This window comes from Elephas maximus, chromosome X (assembly GCF_024166365.1).
Source record: "Elephas maximus indicus isolate mEleMax1 chromosome X, mEleMax1 primary haplotype, whole genome shotgun sequence".
NCBI classification, from domain to species: Eukaryota; Metazoa; Chordata; class Mammalia; order Proboscidea; family Elephantidae; genus Elephas; species Elephas maximus.
In genome coordinates, this window is record NC_064846.1 from 146,305,402 (window position 1) to 146,330,315 (window position 24,914).

Here is a 24,914-nt window from a genome sequence, read left to right on the forward strand (position 1 = left end):
TTTTTTTATAGTTGTATCTGACTTTGGCTCACTTTTGGGAGAGGCATCCCAGGGAGTCTATCGTTATAGGAGTAAATTTAACTATGTTGATAGGGCTCCTGCATAATGTGTTGCAATAAGCTATTTTAACAAGAGACAGTTTCATAGACAGGTTTCATTTTTCGAAAAAGGGGAAGAAACACCATTCTGTGGCTTGATGTGGGTTTGTCAGTTATTGCCCCTCCTCTTTCTGGGACTTCCCATTGCTTCTTTAGCACAAATTATACTTGAGCAAAAACAACGTTTTCTCCCCCCATGGGATCAGTTATAAAACAAGTGGCAATGCAACGAGCAGCTTACTTTCTTGGTCTTAACCAGTGAAACGTAGGCTTACAAAAGGCTTGCAAACATTTTCTGAAAAGAACACAGGGTGGCTTGTTCAACTCTATATGGTCAATCGCTGCGTTTCTGTGGGAGCAGAGGAGCAGGTTGGTTAGTGAAGGTAAGAAAAAGGAGGCAATGGGCCCTATAACTGCTAATATTTTCTGTCATTTATCCTGTCACGCTTTCTTAGCCCTTTATCACTAGAATGCAGATCCAAGCTTATGATGTCTGAAATGCTTTCGAAGCTTACCAAATCAGAGGTGAGAGGGGACAAAGCAAGCCATCAGGGGAGCTGGATGATAAAAGAGAAATAAAACCGAACATTCTCTCCTCTTACCTCCTCAGGCTCACACTTTGGACATTTCTAAAGCATTTTTTTTACCTGAAATTTTGACAGGTCTGATCAAATTTTTGTTGTATGATTTTATTCAGTCCTCTTTCACTAATTGCTACACAGGTTTAGCTTCTTCTCTTAAAAGCCTAAAAACCCAAGCAGAATTTTGCAGGGACAACACACAGCTCTTGAATTCAGTTACAGTGATGGTGTTTTAGAGACGATACAATCACAATAAATTCCATTTGGACTTGACTCTCAATTATTCAGTGTGGCGAGTTTGTGGTAAGTGTTGTTCTTTGTGGCAGGACATTTTAAAAGTGACATGATCTATAGTGAATGATGTTTTTTGAAGCATCACCTGGGTGATTTGGGGAAAGCTGTTGGAATTAAAGATAGTGCATTCACGGGTGGGCTTTTGTTTGAATTATCTTAAGACATGCTCAAACATTCATTTTCTTGTGCATATTGATTTGTGCTTGAAAAAAAATTTTTTTTTTTAGTTATAGACCTGGTTTGGTCAGAGTATTTGTATAGATACTTTTATAACATTTCTTGCGTAGATCAGTTTGAGAAGATTTTGTTTCTGAGCTTGAGAAGCCTCTCCTAGGAGTGAAGGAGAGTATTTGAAACTGGTGTTAAACATTCATATTATAATAATGGTAATTTTGTGTATATACAAAGGTAATGAACTAATTCTATTATCTCAAAACAGAACAAATGTTTTAAATAGTTATATCAAGCCATTGAAATATTTCCAATCACATGCATAATGATTATCTTAGATATGTAAGATATTGCCCTTCTAGGCTCCTAACAAACATAGAGTGTAAACATGCCTTTATTAAATATAAGTTGTAGTTACTTTCCCTCCAATTTTTATTTTGAAAAAAATTCAAATTTATATAAAAGTTGGAAGAATCTTACAATGAACACCCATGTTTCTATTATGTAGATTAACCAGTTGTTAGTATTTTGCCACATTTACTTTCTCTCTCTCTCACAGTTTTTTTCCTGAATTGTTTGAGAGGATATTGACTTTGGAGCCCTGGTGGCACAGTGGCTGAGAGCTACAGTGAGCTACAGCTGCTAACCAAAAGGTTGGCAGTTTGAATCCACCAAACGCTCCTGGGAAACCCTATGGGGCAGTTCTACTCTGTCCTATAGGGTGGCTATGAGTTGGAATCAACAATAGGTTTTTTATATCGACTTTAGGACACATGTCACCTGTAAATACTTAAGCACGTATCTCCTAAGAATAAGGGTAGTCTTCTACATACTTACAACATCATTATAACATCAAGGAAATTTAAATTCAATACAATACTATTATCTAATTTATGGTCCATGTTCAAATTTTCCCAATCCGCATGTCCTCTAGAATTCAGCATCAATCAAGGATCTTGCATTGCACCTGATTGTCATGCCTATTACTATGAACATTTATTGAATTGTACAATGTTGAATTACTTGCTGTATTTTGACACAAAATGAGAGGACTAGAAAACGAAGAAGTGGGATCTTAATGTTTAATTTTTCCATTTGTGAGATGTCAAGAAAGGATATGAAGAAAAGTATATTTACTAATATTTCCACACCAAATTTTATATATTCTGAAATAAGGACATCTACCTATCTAGAGAAAGCCCTGGGAAGGAGCTATTGCACTTGGTCATAAGCATCTAAGTAGAACCAAACAGAAGATTATTTGTTTACTTGGTGATGTTACTATGGAAAACAGAAACCTTTCGAATTGCAATTATATTCTCTTGATCACCAAGTTAGACTTTCACAAATTAATTCATTGAGTAAGAAACACTTCATATTTGATAGAAGAGTAAAAAATTATATGTTTTGTAACAGGGATTGAAGTAAAGATGGGTGATGTTTTAGAGCATTTGTCAATAAATGGTGTAAGAGATGAAATAAAAAAACTCAACTATAGTAGGAATATAATATAAGGTATGTGAATAAACACATGTTTATTTCCAGTTCTAAAAAATATGTATTTTTCAAGATAAGAGTAAGGAAACTGCAGACGCTATTTTAGACATTGAGGTCCTTCTTAAAGAATCCCCTTATTTTGGGTAAAGTTCTTGTATTCCTCACTGAAAAAAAATTAAAGCTTATAATATAGATTTGGTTACATTATCATAACTAGATTGTGAATAAAGAAAGACTCGAGTATTCCAATGATAACTTCTGGTGATTTACATGCAAGTCCCAAGAATCAAGAAGGTCTTAACATTTAGATTGGAATAGTGTGATCTATAATTCAGATTATAGGGAAAATAAAAAGGTGAAGAAGTCCCTGTGTGGTGAAAGTGCTTAGCTGTTAACTGAAAGGTTGGAGGTTTAAGTCTACCCAGAGGTGCCTCGAAAGAAAGGCTTGGTGATTTACTTCCAAAATATCAGCCATTGAAAACTCTGTGCATTATACTTCCACTCTGACACACGTGGGGTTGCCATGAGTTGGAATCTACTCAACGATAACTGGCTAGAGAGGTGAAGAGGTGGGTAGGAAGATTTTGAGGATTTAGGGGCATTAAAAAATATCTCTATGAGTCGGAATTGATTTGACGGCACTGGGTTTTTTATATCACCTAAACATGACCTTAACAAGACAGATTGCTTCACCCTCAAATTTGAGACATACATAAATTTACTCATCAATTGGAAAATGAAAAAATATATATATATTGAAAAATGTTAGTGGAAACTGTTAATCTCAGATATTGCTGGTGAGAATAAATTGGTCCAAGCTACTTGAAAAGCAATTTGACAACAGCTATGATCTAGTGATTCCACTTCTCCCATTCTGGCCTAAGAAAACATTCATGAAAGCGTATACAATGATTACACATAGTGAAAAAGCCAGAACACTCTCCATGAGAAATGATTTACTAAAATAAGGTGTGCTGATAGTATGGAATATTTTGTAACTGTTCAAAGGTAGAGGGATATAGGCACTTTAGCTGGCTAGATTGGTAGAAAGGTTTTTCCTGTCTTTATTTCCACAAGGTCATCTCCTGTAATGCCAGGAGGCAGCCCCACCCCACTGCCTCCATTTCGTGCACAGCTGCTGGTGGTATCTTCTTTGCGTCCCTGTCTCACTCCAGCCTCTTGGATGTCTTAGTTTGCAGGGGCTCAAAATGTCCTTCTAGAGACAGGATCTGTTCTGTTGTCTTATTACTCCAAATTCCCCTACTCCCTACCAATCTCCCATCTTCTCGCTTTCCTTTTGCTGTTTCCCGTTACTCCTTCATGCCAACAACTGTTGCAGTCATTTGTTTCACTGTTTAAGGTATCAGCTGCTTTTGGCTAATGTTTCATACAATCCTATAACTATATTGGGGTAGGGGAAAGAAGAACCTAGAATTTCCTAATTTAGGGACAAGGATTCTGGGTGGTTGGCCAGGGGTGCTGAAATGTTAATTAGGAGATGAGACTTGAAGGGTATGGGTGGTGGGAACAGAAGTTGGAAAGGGAACTAGAGTTCTCAGAACAGAAAAAAAAAAAATGGACACATGGCTGGGATGAACAGTGTTTGGGGGTACTGGGAGTTCTGCGTGGCTGGGTCATGGGTCCTGTGGGGAACACAGGCAGAGAGGAGGTTGGGAAGGCAGACGGGGACCATACAGCATGAGGGCCTAGGGCATACAGACTTTATTCCAGGGGCGATGGGGAGGTGTAACATTAAATTACCTGCAGAGGATGTTGTAAACTTAGGGGTGAAAGGATGTTAGGCTTTAGCAGTGAGAGTGGTTAAGGAAAATTTTCATATGATTAGACTCAAGGTTCTGTTTTTTTTTTTTTCCCCAGAGGATAAGGTATTTGTATACCTCAAGGACATATGGCAATCAATTGGGACATAGTTGTGGCCCTTTGGGCTGCCCCTCGGGAGTGGCCACTGGCTGTCCTCCTGGGGCTTTTCTTTCTGTACTTCACTGTACCTTCTTTTATTCAGCAGTTGGTGCTGTTATAAAATGAAATCAGTGCTGATATCCTTTTCCTGGAAGGACTATTGCCTTGTTTTCATGACTGTGTGATAGCAAACTGTTCTCAACTGTGTAGAGAGCAGAGCACGCGCTTTGAAATTTGTAAACTTGGCCTTGAATCTTGCCTCTAGTACTTAATAGCTGTGTGACCTTGGGAAAATTATTCGTCATATCTGAACCTCAGTTTTCTCATTCTGAAAGTGTGGGTTATAATAATGCCTAATGTGCAGTGTTGTGGGAAGATCAGGGTTAATGTATGGAAAGCACCCAATACGCAGTTGCTATGATGATGATGAAGATGATGATGATGATGATTGATGATGATGATGATAATGATATTCTATTCAACTCATTGCATCTGCTTTCTGACTTAGGTCAAGGGTCAGCAAGCCAAGGCCCATAGGCCAAATCCAAGCTGCTTGTTATGGTAAATGAAATTCTTTTGGCGCACAGTCACACCCATTTGTTTACATATTGTCTATGGCTGTTTTCGTGCTGCAATGGCAGAACTGAGTAGTTTCGACGGGGACCCTATGACCTGCAAAGACTCTTTACAGAAAAAGTTTGCCAGGCCCTAACTTAGGTTTTTCCAAATGTTCTCTCTTGTAAAGTTGTTCCCTCTTTAGGTTCTCTCTTTGACTCAGTGCTTGTGTTGTTTGGGCATAAATGAAAAGTGTATCTATATACAGAAGTCATAGCAACAGTTTTCTGAGAAACTATATAAATGCTAGTCTGGAAGGAAGGCTTTATATTGCAATTTCTTCTCAACTCCAAGCAAATGATTTAACAAAGTGCCATACTGTAGTATATATTTCTAAGTTGTGAATTTGCACATAAGGTTAATTTTGGTATTCCCCTGTCTGGTAATGATTAATCTAGGCTAAATTTGCCTAGAACATCTCATCTGCACATGTCCTTGGGTGTCTTTTCCTTTACACGTAACCAGTCATGGAGAATTCTAAATATATGTACTTCTCTAAGCTGAGAAACAAAAATTCAAGTGATAAAATATATTTGAACAATTAAAAGAATGTTATCAGGTTAAGTTTCAGTGTCTCAGATGAAAAGAAGTCTAGTAATGAATATATTAACATTTGTTTGAAAAATTTCTCTTATAATACCTTTGAAGAGATCCAGTGATGTTTCCTAAGAATTTTCCAGATAATCACTGAGAATTATTAAGAAAAAATGCTAACAGTTAACCAAAGCAAACCCAAATCATCTTTCTCTATTTTTAAATTTTAACACGTTGTGATGCGTAGCACTGGTTTTATCTAATGGTGTATTAAAGAGTTGTTATTAAGATTAAATGCTTTAACATATGTATAATTTTTGTTTATAAGTTTTATACGTTAGTACGTTGCACACCTTTAGAGCAAGCTTTCAAAAGTTGCCTTAGCATACTCTCTGCTGCTAATTTTCAGAAACTAATTTTGATTCTGAGTACTGCTCACCTGACTCTCTGATTTCTCTTAGTATGGTTATAAACTCAAGGAATATCAAAGTTTGAGGGGACTCTAGAGATAGTTTAATCCCACATTCTCATTTTACACATGAGAAGTTGAGTCTCTGAGAAGTTAAGCAACTTGTGAACCTGGGTTCTGGTTTCAGACTGCTGGTGTTTGTATGCCTGGTGGCACTGGGCACAATAACTCAATTTTATCATCTGTAAAATAAGCATAACAACAGTACCTACATCTTAGAGTCTTTGTGGGGATGGATTGATTTAATACATAAAAAAGTACTTAGAATAGGACCTGGGATGTAGCTAGTACTGTTAGCAGCTGAGCTCTTAACCACTGTGCCACCAGGGCTCCTTAGTACTGCATCAATGTTAGCTATTATAGACTTGCCACTAACTCCACTAAAGCCATTAGCTAGTGACAAGGTCAAAACTTGAACTCTGGTCTCTTGATTACTAGTTCAAGATTTTTTTTTTTACCTCATTGACTCTGAATTCATTAGTAAATTTTACCTTGAAATGTAGATTTTTGAAATGTGACCTGTTGAGTACACTTGAAGCTCTTGTAGCCTTCGCAAAGCTGTGTGATACCACACTTCCTGTACTGTTCAAGGCAGGCTTCCCACAGAAGCTATTACAAAGTCTTACAGGCTCCCCAAGCTCCTAGTAAATAAATACTCCCTCTGCCCACACTGGGAGATAATTTCACTGCTGACTTTCAGTAACTGCTCTACTGAGCTCCCAGCCTGAATCTCCAATTGACAGTTGTTTTTTTTTTCTGCCCACACTGGGAGATAATTTCACTGCTGACTTTCAGTAACTGCTCTACTGAGCTCCCAGCCTGAATCTCCAATTGACAGTTGAACACTTAGAGACTCGGCCTCACTTTAGGCTCCTGGCTCCTTCTTGGCTTCCTGGCTCCTTCCTGGCCCTTTCTTCTGATTTCCCCATTTTGGTCAATGCTGGTGCACTTCCCCACGTACCCAAATTTGAAGGCTCAGGGTTACTTTTGGCTTCTCTATCTCCTTCACTTTCATGCCCAGGATACTTGGTCTCTCAAATTCATCTCTCTTCTTCTCAGACCGTAGTGATACATAGGGTTTTCCCTGGCTGATTTTCAGAAGTCAATCATCTGGCCTTTCTTCCTAGTCTGTCTTAGCTGGGAAGCTCCACACTGAAACCTGTTTAGCATCATAAACCCGCCCGCTGCCGTCCAGCCGATTCCGACTCATAGCGACCCTATAGGACAGAGTAGAACTGCCCCATAGAGTTTCCAAGGAGCGCCTGGTGGATTTGAACTGCCAACCTCTTGGTTAGCAGCCGTGGCACTTAACCACTACGCCACCAGGGTTTCCCTAATCATAGCAACATGCAGTCCCCCACTGGCAGACAGGTGGCGGCTGCACGTGAGGTGCATTGGCTGGGAAATGAACCCCAGTCTCCCACATGAAAGGCTCCACGTGTGTCAGAGTAGAAATGACTGATTTTTTGGAATTAGATAGCCAGGACCTTCTTCCGAAGGACTTCTGGGTTGACTAAAACCTCCAATCTTTCTGATAGTAGTTGAGCGTGTTAACCATTTGCACTACCCAGGGACTCCAATAGCCGTACTAGTGGGTGTGAAGTGGTTCACCACCTTTTGGTATCTCCTCTCCAACACACCTTGAAGGGGATACAGAAATGAACTAATTATCCAGATGTTATTCTAGAATAACATCTGGAAACCCTGGTGGCATAGTGGTTAAGTGCTACGGCTGCTAAACAAGAGGTCAGCAGTTCAAATCCGCCAGGTGCTTCTTGGGAACTCTATCGGGCAGTTCTACTCTGCCCTATAGGATTGCTATGAGTTGGAATCAACTCGACGGCACTGGGTTTGGTTTTTTTTTTTGGAGGGGGGTTATTCTAGAATTATTGCTATGACAGTGAACATCCATTGACGTTTCATTTGGGATTATCATTCGCTGTCTTCAGTATTTAAAAATTTTACATTATCACTTTCACCATCTTCTGTGTTATCCAATATAGCAGCCATGTGGTAATTTAAATTAATTTAAATGAAATAAAATTAAAAAGTTAGTCATATTAGCCACATTTCAAGTGCTCACTAGCTACATGTGGCTGTTGGCTACTGTTTTGGACAGCATAGATATAGATCATTATATTATTCCAGAAAGTTCTATTGGACAGTATTGGTCTAGATTTTTTCATTTTCTTAACTTTTCCTAATTTACTCCCAAAGTTCGTAGGTGATTGTCTAAATTTTACGTCATGATGGTCAGACTCAGTAGGTTGTCAATTTCATCTTTATCTCCAGGAGTCTCCTGATCTGCCCCAATCTGCCTGGCTGCCTTCTGTGCTTGCTACACAGCTTTCACCCTAGAATGTCTTTCCACTATCATCATGGGTAGGACTTCCTCTGACACTTTCTGGGCTCAGGGCAGAAATGCAAATGGGGCCCCTCAGTCTGCAGCCCTTCAATATTCTCCCCTTAGTTCTGCTGGTTAACAGCTGTGGTTGCTAATCAAAAAAGTCGGCAGTTCGAATCTACCAGCCGCTCCTTGGAAACCCTATGGGGCAGTTCTACTCTGTCCTATAGGGCCACTGTGAGTGGAATCGACTAGATGGTAATGAGAGAGAGCCCTGCTTACACCTCACACTCAGCACATATATCCAAGCACTGTCCACAGCCGCAGCAAAAATCCACCTCTTTGTCATCTATTAGGGGCCCCTGGGTGGTACAAACGGTTAAGCACTGGGCTGCTAACCGAAAGGTTGGCAGTTCAAACCCACCCAGACGCACCTCAGAAGGAAGGCCTGTCGGTCCGCTTCTGAAAGGTTCACAGCCTGGAAAACCCTGCGAAGCAGTTCTACTGTGCACACACGGGGTTGCCATGAGTCAGAATCTACTTGATGGCAATTGTCTCTTTAGTTTTTTGGTCATCTATTAGGCCTAGGGGTATGTGCATATCTAGTCCCATAATTCGCTGTAGTCATTGGATTTAGGGAAAAGCCTGCGCAGACCCTGCAACTGGGTCTGGGTGATTTTCAGGGAATTCTGAGGTCCTGAGTAGCGGGAATGTGGTTTAGATGGTGGAAATGTAGAGGCTGAGTGGGCTTGATCATGTTGGCCCCCAGGACTCCTTACCCTCTTGGGAGAGGGACAACTGAAGGAGGGCAAGAATAATGCCTTTACAGCACAGGGCCCAGGACAGGGGCTCTTAACCGCTATGCTACCAGGGCTCCTTTCGGCACCCCTCAAATATGTATTTGTGCCCTTCATGTTGCGAAATGTTCTGTGCGAGAGATTCCAATTAATCCGGCCACGTTCAATGGTGCTATACCACCAGTGATGTCTGCCTCCCACTTGGCTTTACATGGCACTTTGTTGCAGCTGTAACCAGGTCTATCTCCCCTTTGATAAAAATTTGCCTTCCTCCTGTGCTGGATTTCTGGCTTCCTACATATCCCTGGTTTCCTCTTTATTAATTTAATTACTCTGATGGTGCAAACCGTTAAATGCTTGACTACTAACCAAAAAGTTGGCGGTTCAAACTCACCCAGAGACAACTGAGAAGAAAGGCCTGAGATCACAGTCATGATAACTCTATGGGGCAGTTCTACTCTGAACCCATGGGGTCACCATGAGTCAGAATTGACTCCATGGTGACAGGTTTGTTTTTTTTTCCCTCCAGTGGAACACATCTTCCATTGACTCCCTGAGAAAGGCACCTGAGGCCCTGAAGTTGGAACACAGAAGCTGCAGCCTGACTGGGGGTATGTTGGAGAGGGTCAAAAAGTACCTGCATCACTATTAGGCTTTTATGATAAACTCTTTTGCTCTGTTAATCACCTTCTCAAAGAACCCTGGTGGCTTAGTGGCTAAGTGCTCGGCTGCTAACTGAAAGGTTGGTGGTTCGAACCCACAAGGAGCTTCGTGGGAGAAAAGACCTGGCAATCCATTTCAGTAAAGATTACAGCTGAGGAAACCCTATGGAGCAGTCTTACAGGGTTGCTATGAGTTGACATCCACTCGACAGCACCTAAGGACAACATAACAACAACAATTATCTTCTCATGCATGTAACATTTGCCTTTTCATCTGATGTTAAACTTGCTGAGGGCAGAATAACATTTAGAAAGTTTTTTTTTCTGGAAAGAACAACATTTTCTTTACCCTTATGAGGCAAGTGTGCTCAGCATACAAGACGTAGGCACTTCATGTATTTGTTGATGATCTTTAACTTTGTACCTTCGTGCTCTGTAACAGGGCTGGCATATAGTAAACATTTAAATAACTGATAAATTTGGTGAATATATCTTGAAATCTTTCCAAAAGAGAAATTAAACATTTTAAATATTACACTTATAGAATTTCAAAAATAGAACACATTTTTTTTAACTTGGAAAATAGTACCTAAAAATAGTACCTAGATGAATGTAAAAGGGATGCTAAAATTTTTTAAAAAATTAGACCCTTACTGACAGTTAAAATATAATTCTTTAAAAAATTTTTATTTTGGGTGAAAATATACACAACAAAACATATACCCATTCAACAATTTCTACATGTACAGATCAATGCCATTGGTTACAGTCTTCACATTGTGTCTCTATCTCTACCCATATTGTTTTACTACTGTTAATTTAGGCTTTCCATGTCCATTGAAGTTGCCATCTATGCTTTAGAATTACTGTTGTCTCTTGATCTCATACAGATAGCTCTCTAAAAGAACACAATATTCAAGGATGACATCCTTGATTAATTGAGCTAAACTGTGGTTAGTTTCAAGATAACTTCATAGGATAGTTTCGGTTCAAGGTTTAAAGATTATTTCAGGACAAGAGATTCGAGGGTTCCTCCAGTCTCAGTGGATCCAGTAATAATCCTTTCTTTTCTAATTTGACTTTTTGATATCCAGCTCCAGTTGGCAGGTCTGGTTAAAAGCCCAGACCTCAAGGCCAAAGGGGACCAGTTCTTCAATATTCCTTGCTGTGGCCTTTTGCCACAATGCCAAGAATGTCATTGTGTTTCTTTTTTAGAAAATGCAGCTGCTGGTTTCTAGCCTTTTCTAGCCACTCGTGACTCCAGTGACAACTGCTGAGGGTGAGGAGGGGAAGCAGGTGTAGGAAAATCCATGGTCAGGAAACTTTCTCGGTAACAAGGGTAAGGGTAAACACATCAACTGGACGCAGAGACAGTCCCAGGAAGTATTCTGAGAAGTGGGAGGGATAGAGCAAGAAATCCATCCTGTAAAGGTAGGAGAGGCTTCATGGTCCTTTTTAATGGGCTGACAGGGAATTAATTTCATACCAGGCAATTGTTATCAGTTATTTAATTCAAATTAACAAATATCATTTGAGTCTCTCCCAAATGCAAATAAGTGTTGGCGCTAAGGACAGAACAAGCAGGGTACAGCTCTTGTTTTCACTAGAATGTACCACATATTTCCTCATCATTTTTCTCCTGACCCACTGTCCAAACCAGCCATGTTGCTCTCCAATTTACAACTTTTCAGTTACTTTCCATTCCCTACGGGGCAGTGCACAAATGTCTTGCCATGGCTCCCAAGGCCCTTCATGATCCAATTCCAGTCTATTTTCCCAGTCCCTTCTGATTATGTGCAGCTTCTTGGTATATCATGAATGGGCCATGCCATCATATTTTCTTTTTTTAGTGTTGTAAATATATATATATATATATAAAACCCTACATTTGCCAAGTTAACATTTTTTGGGTGTACAATTTAGTGATATCAATTACACTACTCATGTTGTACAAATATCACCCATAATTCTTGCCAAATTCCCCATAAACAGAAACTCACCACTTCCTAAACAACCTCCCATCACGATATTCTCTTTTAACTCTGGGCCTACAGCTGGAACTCCTACTCACTCTTGACAATGCAGCTGAACTGTCACCTCCTCTATGACACATCTCATGACTTCTCCCCTTTACCCCAGACTGTATTAGCGGCCCCTCTTCTGTGCTTCCTTTGTGCCTGTCATTATTATAACCCTCAATCACATGATATTGAAATTGTATAAAGTTTATTTTCTCTCACAGTGGGAAACTCCCTCAAGGATGGAACTGAGTTCTATTCACTTTTATATCTACAGCACACATCATTGTCCTAGTACATCCAAAAAACAGAAAACAAACAAACAAACCCATTGATGTTGAGTTGATTCTGACTCACGGCAACCCTAGAGGACAGAGCAGAACTACCCTACATGGTTTCCAAGAAATGGCTGGTGGATTCGAAGTGCTGGCCTTTTGCAGGCACTGAATTACTGGTGGCTGTGTGGATGAATGAAATGGCTTCATCCTTTGTCCTTTACTTCTGATATGTCGACTGCGGATTTTTAAAACCCCAATCTTCTTTTTCTCCATTGTTACTCATCAATTCTCTTTCCAGAATGCTGTCAGAAGGATATCTCAGTGGACTTGCCTATTGGAACGACATCCACTGGAACTGTGCATCTCATAATGAGCAAGTGGCTGAAGAAAAAGAAGAGGAGACAAACGCTGATGCTGTCCTTTCCTATTCCTCTGTGGATGAAACACAGGTCAGAAGTCTGTATGTGAGCTGCAAATCCTCTAGTAAGTTTATTTCTTCAGTGCATTCAAGAGACAGCCAACACAGCAGAAACCAGAGAGTCACAGTGCTGCAGACAAATCCCAATCCTGTGTTTCAAAGGCCAACCTTGACCACAGTTGAAATATGTAGAGACCACAGTACCAGCAGAGAAACCTACTTGGTGCCACCTTCCTGCAAAAGTATTTGCAAGAATTACAATGACTTACATATTGCAGGGGGCCAGGTGATGGCCATTAATTCAGTGACAACAGATTTTCCCTCCGAGAGCAGTTTTGAATATGGCCCTTTGCTGAAGTCATCTGAGATTCCTTTGCCCATGGAGGATTCTATTTCCACTCAGCTCAGTGACTTTCCCCCAAAACCTATCCAGCGCTACTCATCCTACTGGAGAATAACCAGCATCAAAGAAAAAAGCAGCCTGCAAATGCAGAAGCCTATTTCAAATGCAATGCTGAATGAGTACCTGGAGCAGAAGGTGGTAGAGTTATACAAGCAATACATTATGGACACCGTGTTTCATGACAGTTCTCCTACCCAGATTCTGGCGTCTGAACTCATCATGACAAGTGTGGACCAAATTAGTCTTCAAGTGTCTAGAGAGAAGAACCTGGAGACATCAAAAGCCAGGGATATAGTCATTAGCCGCCTGTTGCAGTTGGTGTCAAGTGAAATCAGCACTCCTAGTCTCCATATTTCTCAGTATAGCAATATGAATCCGTAGAGGGGATGTTTCCACTCTTCTCTCTCAGCTACTCAAACCCAAAGCAACACTTTATTACATTTATTCTGATAAAGTGCAGGTTGTGAAGGGAAGTCAAGAGCTAGAGAAGTAATGTTGGCTGGAAATCAGGTGTGAATTAAGGGGAAAGCTGACAATATTACACCTGATGAAGGAACGTGGGAAGAGGAGCTATGAAGAATTATTTCAAAGAGAGGGTTGTACAGCAAATTAAGCAAAAATAAAAACGATCAAAAAAGAAAAGGTTATGACTCATTTAAAGGGGTATAGAAATTGAAAAAGAAGAAAAAAAATTAGCCAAATAAGAAGGAAACACACCAATGGCAAAACTAAAAAGTCAAAAGGTTTCAGGGTAAATAGTCAAGAATATGTATGTTACCCAGATACATTCCTCCAATTTGCTTCTCCTCTGGAGAAAAGGACTGTGGGAGGCTGTTACCTTTGGGTAGAAAGACAGGTTCAAACATTTTCTAAAATATATGTTTATATTTTTTCTCCAGTAGACCCCTTAAAAATACAGCTCTGTAAAATTAAAAGTGAAGCAAATTGCAATTGTGTTTTTATTTTTGAATGATTATTTAGCCACAGCCACAGCTCGAAAACAGCCACTCAGATCCCCTAATTCTGTTTACCAGTGAAGATAAGGAAGCCCTGGTGGCCTAGTTGTTAAGTGCTACGGCTGCTAACCAAAATGTCGGCAGTTCAAATCCTCCCGGCGCTCCTTGGAAACTCTATCGGGCAATTCTACTCTGTCCTATAGGGTCGCTATGAGTCGGAATCGACTCGACGGCACTGGGTTTGGTTTGGTTTGGTTTAGTGAAGATAAAGCTTTCTAATTGAAAAATGCCACATAATAACCCTTTAAAATATTTAGTTTTATTTTGCTGTATATGATTTTCTTGGGATACTAAGCTTCAAGAGAAACTACTACGAATCTTATTCTTATCCACTGTTTTCCTCTTCCTCTTCTCCATGCTGTCTCGATCCTTTTAGATCAAGGAAAGGGTCTTCTATATCCTTAAAACAAGTTTACCGAAAACCAAACCCGCTGGCCATCGAGTCGATTCCGACTCATAGCAGCCCTGTAGGACAGAGTAGAACTGCCCTGTAGGGTTTCCGAGGAGTGGCTGGTGTGTCTATTATTTACCCCTTTTTACGGACGAGCCAGGTGGGCTCTGGGAAGGTAAGTAATTTGTCCAAGGGCACACGGTGAATGGTGGAACTGGATTTGAATCCAGTCCCATTTGACTTGAAAGCCTTTGCTCTTTACCATTACCATCTGCTTCCTCGTGTTGACCACTGTATTTGTCTCATTAAACACTAGTTTCCTACTCCAAGGGAAAGCAAGTCAATTGTTTTCCTATTATGTTACTTCATTTCTTATTGTGTTTTACTTGATATACTATTTATTACCCATCTTCCCCTTCCAGAATGTAAGCTTTGATTTATTCATTTGTTTCCACAATGCCCAAAACAGTACTTGTACATGTTTGTCAAATGAGTAAGCGATGGCGTGTCGAACACTGCATCTGGCGGTCAAAGTGAGGCACGCTGTCAATATGAAAACCAGATAATTCTGACTAGAGAAAAAGTGCGATTGAGGTTTTCTCCTCAAAAAAGAAAAGTAACTGAATAAATGAGATTTATTCTTTCACAGCAGATTAGTAAATAGTATAATAAAATGCACTGTAATAAAGTATCACTATAGATACTTTCCCCTTTGCTTACCGAGAAAGAATTTGTTACCAAGTAGACTGGCTCATTTTTTCAATGAGCGTTTATTTCATGCTGGTTTGTCTGTTTTGGTTGGAACGCCGTATTAAGCATACACAGGGAAGACACACACAAGCGCACACATGTGTGCGCACACACACACAAACACACGGAGTAGGCCCTGTCTTTTACAAGGTTACTATATTGTTGTAGTGGCCTAGCAAATTACCAATGAACAAGTAGCAAAGCTACTTAATAAGTACAGATTTAGCAAAGTGGTACAAACAGGAATAGGATTATCAGTGATTGCAATCCAGCGCAACGCCACACTATGGGAGTACAGGACAGCGGAGGAGCCTAGTGCAGGCAAAGCTTCCAAGGGGAACTGCTAATTGAAATTTCTCGAAGAACAAGACAGGATTTAGGCAGATGCGTGGGAGAGTTGTTCCAGGCAGAGGTGTGAGCCCATGGTGCCAACAGGGAGCCACAAGTCAATGGGTGTAACTGGAGCCAAGTCAGAGGCTGCGGAAAGGCTAAGTAGAAATGTGGAGGACAGATCTCAGGGGCCTTTGAATACCATTGGAAGAAACTTGAATTTATCCTGAGGGCAATGCAAAGCCATTAATGGCTTTTAAATGGGCTTCATAGCAATAACCACAGTCTGAATTTACCCAAATCACTGAGTGGTTTACTTGCTTATTGCCTATCTCTTGCACTAGAATACAGCTTTCTTTGGGGCTAAGACCTTGGTTGCTTTCCTCAGTCCTGTTTTGCTGTCCCTAGAACAGTGCCTGGCTCATAGAAAAAACCAAAAGCCAAAGCCATTGCCGTTGAGTCGATTCTGACTCATTGCAACCCTGTAGGACAGAAGTAGAACTGCCCCATAGGATTTCCTAGGCTGTAATCTTTACGGAAGCAGACTGCCACATCTTTCTTCCAAGGAGCTGCTGGTGGATTCCAACCACCAACCTTTCTGTTAGTAGTCAAGTGCTTAACCATTGTGCACCAGGGCTCCTGGCTTATAGAAATCACTCGATAAATATTTGCTGAATGAATGCATGAATAGGCAGTATATGAATTCCCTATGGCTGCTGTGAAAAAGTTTCCAAAAGTGACTTAAAACAACACAGGTTTAGTATCTTACAGTTCTGGAAGCCAGAAGTCCAAGATCAGTCTCATTAGGCTAAAATCAAGGTGTTGGCAGAGCTGTGTTCCTTCTGGAAGCTCTAGGGGAGAATCTATTTGTCCTTTACAGTTTCTAGTAGCTGCCTGCTTTCCTTGGCTCCTGGCCCCGCATCACTCTAACCTTTGCTTTTACTGTCACGTCTCCTTCTCTGACTCTGCCTCTCCTGCTTCCCTCTTACAAGCACCCTTGTGATTATATTGGGTCCACCCAGATAATCCAGGATAATCTCCCTATCTCAATTTTTTTTTTAAACCCATGTTTAATTTAATCTCATCTGTGAAGTCCTTTTTACCACGTAAGGTAACATATTCACAGGCTCTGGGGATTAGGACATGGGCATCTTTGGGGGTTATGCTGCCTACTACAGACAGTAACAGGGTCATTTTTTCCCTCTAGGTTGTCGGAAATTTACACCTCCCCTTTTTCGAGATGGATAATCCATGTTTAAACCAAAACCAAAAAAAACCCAGTGCCGTTGAGTCAATTCTGATTCATAGTGACCCTATAGGACAGAGTAGAACTGCCCCATAGAGTTTCCAAGGAGCACCTGGAGGATTTGAACTGCTGACCCTTTGGTTAGCAGCCATAGTAGTTCACCACTACGCCACCAGGGTTTCCAAATCCATGTTTACTTATATATAAAATAGTTTCCCTTTCTGCCTCCTCTCATCCCATACAGAAGTGTTTTTTGGTTTGTCCATATACATTAATCCATATTTTCCTCTGGCTCATTTTAGTTGTCTACTTCTACTCTTATCTTCCTTTCCTTTCACATATGTTTCTTTTTTTTTTATTATAAAGGTAGTACCTGCTCACTATAGAAAAATTGGATAACAGCAAAGTAGAAAACTGACGAAAAATGTCACTTCTAATTCCCCAATTCCCAAACATTCACAGTTAACATTTTGAGTGGATTTCTTTCCAGTCTTTTCTGGGGGGGGGGGTTAGTTTCCCTGAGTAGAGTGATCATATTATCTATGACTTTAATTTTGTATCTTTTGTTTGTTTGTTTTACACTATAGCAGAAGGAAAAGCTCTGAGACTGGTAGATTCGCTGTTGTTTGCCAGAAGATAGTATATTAGTTTTTCTTTCTTCCCCATACACGATTTGACAATGTCCTGATATTTGTTGACATTTTTGTCTGTTGCAGAACATTGGACCAATGTACTCAGGAACTTGTCTATGTTAACAGCAAGATCTCTTTCTGAGTTTCAACTGTAACCAAGAGTTCAACATGCACCAAATATAATTTGGATTACTCCCTTTATATTTTTTTATATTCACCCTTTCACCAGCAGTATATGAGAGTTCCAGGCTCTCCACATCCTTGCCTTCACTTGGTGTTGTCAGTCTTATTCATTTTAGCCACTCTGGTGGATGGCTAGTGGTATCATCACATTGTGTTTCAATTGCATTCCCCTAATGATTAATGTAAGGAGCCCTGATGGCGCAGTGGTTAAAGTGGTTGATTGTTAACCAAAAGGTCAGCGGTTCGAAACCATCAGCAGCTCCGACGGAGAAAGATGTGGCAGTCTGATTCCACAGAGATTTACAGCCTTGGAAACCTGTGGGGTAGCTATGAGTCAGAATTGACTTGATGGCAGTGGGTTTTTGGGTTTTTTTTTTTCCATACTGAAAATCATTTGCCAGATTTTTGTCTACTCATGCTATAAAATTCAACAAATATTTAGTGAACATGTACTATTAAACAAAGATGTATTTGACAGTCCCTGTTTAAAGAGCTTATTTATGTAGTACAAAGCCTGTAAAGAAAGGCACAGTAAGTGTAGAAAGACACGCAAAGGACTGTTTAGGGGCTGTTGCAATTTATCCCAGTTCATTATCTGCAGCCTTGCCTCATCTCTTTTTATTTTATTTATTTTCTTAGTTTCTGGCCCTCAGGCCCTATTACAGGGTTATGGCTGGAACCTTTTCTACTAAGCACTCTAAGAGATGGGGAAGTGGCTAGGGGATGATGTTCCTTCAGTATGGACTTCAGTATCAACACTGGCTTTGACCCTGGACTTGGCCAGAATCTCAGAGTGGGCATGGCGTGAGGTCACTGCACATTTGGTACTAAATCCTCTCCCATCCTGCTCACAATTTTTTCTTTTAATTTTTATTGTGCTTTAAGTGAAAGTTTACAAACCAAGTCAGTCTCTCATATAAAAATTTATATACACCTTGCTATAATTTGCTCTCCCCTAGTGAGACAGCACACTCTTTCCCTCCACTCTCTCTTTTCATGTCTATTCGGCCAGCTTCTGACCCCCTCTGCCTTCACATCTCCCCTTCAGACAGGGGCTGCCCACATAGTCTCATGTGTCTACTTGATCCAAGAAGCCCACTCCTCACCAGTATCATTTTCTGTCTTATGGTCCAGTCCAATCCCTCTCTGAAGAGTTGGCTTTGGGGATGGTTCCTGTCTTGGGCAAACAAAAGGTCTGGGGACCATGACCTCTGGGGTTCTTCTAGTCTCAGTCAGACCATTAAGTCTGGTCTTTTTAGGAGAATTTGGGGTCTGCATCCCACTGCTCTCCTGCTCCCTCAGGGGTTCTCTGTTGTGTTCCCTGTCAGGGCAGTCATCGGTTGTAGCTGGGCACCATCTAGTTCTTCTGGTCTCAGGCTGATGTAGTCTCTGGTTTATGTCATCTTTCCTGTCTCTTGGGCTCATAATTACCTTGTGTCTTTGGTGTTCTTCATTCTTCTTTGCTCCAGGTGGGTGGAGACCCATTGTTGCTTCTTAGATGGCCGTTTGCTAGCGTTTAAGACCCCAGAAGCCACTCTCCAAAGTGGGATGCAGAATGTTTTCTTAATAGATTTTATTATGCCAATTGACTTAGATGTCCTCTGAAACCATGGTCCCCAAACCCCCACCCCCTGCCCACAATTCTTTTTTTTTTCAATTTTCAGATTTCATCTTTTTAATCAGCTCCACGAAGGACATTCTAAACACTACATGAAATACAACAGAATGTTTTTTCTTCCAGTTTTAAGAAAAAGTGACATTCACAAACATTTTTAAGCTCTTCTCTGTCATCAGGGTGGTAATCTCATTGTAGAGTAAAAAACACCTCTAAGTAATTATATTCTTGATGCAGATTTATTGTAGGTACATTCGGAACCATGATAAAGAAACATCGTTTAAGAAATTCTTAAATGTCCCTAGATACTCATTAATTGAAACAAAACCAAACATTCTGGCCAAAAACTTTGGCCAGAATAATCCTGAGCGCCTAAATTAAAAAAAAAAAAAAACTGGTAAAAGGAAAAATACCTAGACTCTGTGAATGTCACAGAACTTGTCTTTAAATGGGAGGAAAAAATTAAAAACATATGGAGTTTGCTAAAAGATCTTTAACAGGCTACCCTGGGAGCTCGACTCAAAAATAGAAGTTGATGTACTAAAACAAAGATATTTCAGTGCAAAAACAAAGATATTTCAGTGCAGCTCCAAATTTTTTTTTTTATAAATAACAGCCATTTGGAAGGATGATCCTGGATCAGAAGGATTTTTATTCCTTGTGTATCTCTATTATATGTACATGTCTCATCTCAGTATTGTGTTTCATCTCAGTAATTATCTCTGTAATTCCCTCCAGACCAGCAGTCAAAACCACCCTGGCTTCTGCCACTATAGTTTCCAGACCTTCCATATCCATATTCATATCGTCCAGGCTGACTGTCATACCTGCTTCTCCCAAAGCCCTGGTCCCCACCACCTCTAGAGTAGCTGCATCCACGCCCATGGGCACCAAAGGCACCCCCTCCGGACCATGGTCTCATGGGACATCTAGCTCAATTGGCATAACATAGCTTATAAAAAGAAAATGTTCTACATTCTACTTTGGTGAGTAGCGTCTGGCATCTTAAAAACTGGTCCCACCCCATCTGGAGGAAGGGAGAATGAAGAAAACCAAAGACACAAGGGAAAGATTAGTCCAAAGGACTAATGGACCACAACCACCACAGCCTCCACCAGACTGAGTCCAGCACAACCAGATGGAGCCCAGCTACTACCACTGACTGCTCTGACAGGGATTACGATAGAGGGTCCCAGACAGAGCTGGAGAAAAATGTAGAACAAAATGCTAACTCACAAAAAAAGACCAGGCTTCCTGACCTGACAGAGACTGGAGAAACACTGAGAGTATGGCCCCCAGACACCCTTTTAACTCAGTTCTGAAGTCACTCCTGAGGTTCACCCTTTGGCCAAAGATTAGACAGGCCCATAAAACAAAATGAGACTAAATGGGCACACCAGCCAAGGGGCAAGGACTAGAAGGCAGGAGGGGGATAGGAAAGCTGGTAATGGGAATCCAAGGTCGAGAAGGGGAGGGTGTTGACATGTCGTGGGATGGGCAACCAATGTCACAAAATAATATGTATTGTTTAATGAGAAACTAATTTGCCCTGTAAACTTTCATCTAAAGCACACACACACACAAAGGGCACCGCCTCTGGTTCCCCGGGCTGACTTGCCTGCGTGATCTACCCAGATCTGGTGAACATCCAGGGACTCTCCATTCATGGCTCACGTGGCATCTGAGGCATGTTCTGAATTGGTGAAGGTGATAAAGCCAAAACTCCGGGATCGCTGGGTCTCCTGGTCCTTGACGATGACCACCTCAGAGATAGGCCCGAAACTGCTGAAGTGGTCTTTCAACGCCTGCTCATCAGTGTTGAAATTGAACCCTCCCACGAACAGCTTCCCTTCTTCAGAGGACATGACACTGAATTTCGGTCCTGGGAATTAAAATAGGACAGTCCGAGTGATAGCTAATGCTGAGGAGCAGAGAGAATGGGTGCCCACAATTCTTATTTCAGTTTTCCTGGGTCCCATGTCTTGCTAGGAGCAACTCAAATATTGAAAAGAATAAAGTCAAGTAGTGAGTCTCTCAACAAATGCCAGACAGTTTTTTTTTTTTTTTACAAATTTTCTTTTACAGAATGTAATTTTTTTTTCTCTTGAAAAATAGAGGCAAATGTCAAGGCCCAGGGAGTGAATGTTTCATATCAAATGCAAGAAGAATTAACAGATATCTTTCTGTATTGTCCAGGGTGTCCCAGTCAGAAGAAAGTTTTGATTTTTCAGAACTATTTTTTTTTCAGTAAGATAAAATATGTGGTGGAGGAAGAAGAGAGAGTCTTTGGGTTTCAGAGTCAGAAACTTGGACTTGCTTTCTGACAGGGCTCCCCTCCACTGGAAAATGGCGAAGCTTGAAAGAGGATGGGCCTTATGCAGATGGGATCATAGGAAGCCCTGAAAAAGATTCCCAGGTTCCATCTGTAGCCTAGACGCAACAGGTACTTGGGGACCTGAAAGGGCCATACAGACAGGACAATGGGTCTCTTAGCAATGACCTGTGAAAAGATGTATTCTTCGATGACCAATAGTCTATGACTTGAAGGTCATCCAAAATGCCTGTCTTGCCTGCCACCATTCCTTGGCATCACATAAGGTCCCAGGACTGTGACACAATCCTGGGGAAGGAGTAGAGAACCCAAGATTAACTGAAATGAAATTTTCAGCCTCCAGGGGATAATGGAGGTTCAGAGTCAGAAATTCAGTTGCTCAGAAAAAAAAAAAAAAAGAAAGAAAAGAAAAAGTGCTATTTACCCCTGAGTTTGTGGAGAAGTTAATGTTACAGTAATTAGATCGCTACTCCTCTGTCCTGTCCTGAGAGGAAATAACCCAAAGACAGAAAATAGCAGCATTGTGAATTGTGAGAGGGACCAGAAAGAAACTAGGTTTATCTCTAGTCTAATGGACAGTAGCTGAGGGGAGGAGGCAATGAAAACAGGGACATTTCCTCCCTTTTTTCCTCTTTTCTTCCTTCCTTCTTTCTTCCTAGATTTCTTTTTTCCCTTAAATATCCCTCTTTCCCTCTCCCTCCTTTCCTCCCTCCCTCATTTCCTTCTCTTCTTCCCCCTTCCTCCTTTCCTTTTTCCTCTCTCCCCCTTTCTTCCCTCCCTCCTTCCTTCCTGTCTGCCTTCCTTCTTTCCTTCCTTCATTATTTATTACACACAATGCTGACTTCTAAAATTTCAAATATATTTTCCTATTTGCTTGATGAAATGCTAATAAACAGCTAATTCATGTACATTGCAAACAAACAAACAAACAAATTCAAATCAGGAAGAGTTCTCACTTCAATACTCCTTTGCCTTCCAATTTTCCTGGCAGCACGGGTCACACTGCTCTGCAGTGATACAAATGTATATATATTTAAACAAATGGCATTGTACTATTCTGTCCTCACTTTTTTCACGTAATTATAACCTTTCCCATAGGAAGGAGCACTGTAAAAAATTTGAGTCACGTGCACTCTGTGAGGAGGATGCACCGAGACCCAATCCTACTCCTCCTGCTTCCTCTGGGATGACAATACAGAGATGTGCATGGAGCCTTGGTGGCGCAGTGGTTAAGAGCTTTGGCTGTAAACCAAAAAGTCGGCAGTTGAAATCACCAGCCGCTCCTTGGAAACTCCATGCGGCAGTTCTACTCTCTCCTACAGGGTCGCTATGAGTGGGGATCAATTTGATGGAAATGGGTTTAGTTTTTATAGGCGAATCTCAGTACAGAAGAAATGATTAACACCCCCTCCTTGTAAGCCATATGTCTTTCAAGGGAAAGAATATCCACTCCCAAGAAATGCACCTCTTTTCCTTTTTTTAAGCACCCAGTGTCATAGGGTGTGCAATTCAGTAGAAACACATGGGCATTCCACTGAAATGGACTCTCTGTAAGTCTTCTGACACAGACCTTCTGGCAGGACTGGGCAGAGGAGTAGTGCTCTAATTACTGTTACTCTGAACTTCCTTTCTCCCGTGGTGGCTGCAAATTTGCCTTTAGTCTTGGTCCATCAACAAACTCCTCATCTATGGCCCATGAATTTTAGACTGTATTCTCATCTAGCTCTTATTTCTACACCTTTTCCACAAGAATATTATGACAGAATTTTCTGGATGTCTTCTTCTAGAAAATTGAAAACAAGATACACTAGGTCTATGGCATTTTCTTGAGCCTAGTGACCCTATCAAAAAGGACAACGAGCTTGGTCTGGCATAACTTGTTCTTGGGGCTGCCCAGTGATGACAGTCTTGATTCCTGAGCACTCACCCACCATCCTTGTACTTACCTGTTAAGCATTTTTCCTAGATGCATGCCAAGTTCAGGGTGTGTATTTTTTTTAGACCTTAACTGTGTCTCATACTCTTAAAGACAATTTGCACATTTACTTTCTCCAAACTTTTAACACTTCCCTATTCTCCTTTATTTCTTGAGAAGGGCTGAAGAGGTTTGGCCATCACATTAGTTAAGGATTAATAATACCCTGAGTGGGAATTTGTCTGAGCTTGGAGACTTTAATCATTTAAAGTGACTTTGAACACATACACACACACATACATATTTTTATAGATTTTAACAAATTTAATGTTGCAACTCCTTGTCAACCATATTTTTTCTATAACTTTAATTCAAAGATCATTCTTCCAAATGCAGTTAAACTGTATGTTCGATGCTTTAACATCTGTTTGTTTTAAGATAGACTTGATCATAATGATTCAATTAGACTGGAGGAGGGTAGTTTGTTCATTTTCTGGGTACAGAATCTGAAGTTCAAATCACATCAGGGAAACACAAACAGCAAAGAAATGCCTCCATCTTACCCAGTGTCACAGGGACATGTTCTACTCTTAAAAGAAGAAGGAGGAAGAGGAGGAAGAAGAGGAGAAGAAGGAGAAGAGGGAAGCAACTACCTTCCTATGGTAAGTGGGCACATTGCTTTTGTGATAAACGGCCTAGACTGAACAAGAATAAATATATGCCATTCTCTTCTGAAAACATTTAGGGCTACCACTAAAACAAACTTCTCCAAATTATCAAATAACATGAAGGCACAGTTACTGAGAAGTTTTGACCCTCTGCCATCAGTCCTCCTGGGGGCACAGCTTCTCAATAGTTTATAAATTAAGTTTCAGGTGTCTTGCAGCTTTGGGGAGAGAGATTTGGTGCTATTAGCCATCTCTAACATTGTTCCACAAGGGATAAACAGGTACATTTGACATTATTCCAAGCCTGTCTAGAAGACTCTAAGTTATGGGTCAGGATGGAGTCTTAGATTCTAGGCCACAGTAACAAGAATACCTATTATCACTCCATGTGGGCCATTCACAGCTTAATACAAAAGAAACTGAAATTCTGTATTTTTCAAATGTGATCTAGGGTTTCCAGTCATGCAAAATCGGATTGACTTTTTAATGAAAATTTTCTATTTATTTTATAAAATTACATAATTAATGATATAAAATTATGTCATTTCTCAATGGAAACAAAATGATAGAGTTAAAATATCATCATTTTGCATCCCCCAGTGATTTAAGTGGAGCTAAGAATTGAGCATCAGTGTCTACAGATACCACAAAAGAGAGGAAACTGGACATTTTGTGTTTTGTGATGAAAGAACACACTGCCACCCGTAGTCTTCCCAAAGGAGTCAAACATGAGACTG

General features: G+C 40.6%; 1 protein-coding gene and 1 pseudogene across 2 annotated transcripts; one reads left to right on the forward strand and one right to left on the reverse strand.

Annotated features, from left to right (window-relative positions):
* Positions 1–277: 277 nt before the first annotated feature.
* Positions 278–14,136, forward strand: TASL (TLR adaptor interacting with endolysosomal SLC15A4). 2 transcript variants are annotated; one of them, XM_049872840.1, is made up of 3 exons: positions 278–481; positions 9,850–9,931; positions 12,577–14,135. In XM_049872840.1, the coding sequence occupies exon 3, from the start codon at positions 12,578–12,580 to the stop codon at positions 13,478–13,480; it is 903 nt and encodes a 300-aa protein (XP_049728797.1). In that variant the 5' UTR covers positions 278–481; positions 9,850–9,931; position 12,577; the 3' UTR covers positions 13,481–14,135. The 2 variants fall into 2 exon arrangements, with proteins under 2 accessions (XP_049728797.1, XP_049728798.1); XM_049872841.1 differs by lacking the exon at positions 9,850–9,931 and having other exon boundaries at positions 12,577–14,136.
* Positions 14,137–19,971: 5,835 nt separating this feature from the next.
* LOC126069226 (RNA-binding protein 3-like) lies at positions 19,972–21,127 on the reverse strand (annotated as a pseudogene).
* Positions 21,128–24,914: the final 3,787 nt, after the last annotated feature.

Excerpts from the sequence above, each read along its gene's own strand:
- TASL (XM_049872841.1), top strand. The coding sequence starts at position 12,578 with ATGCTGTCAGAAGGATATCTCAGTGGACTTGCCTATTGGAACGACATC.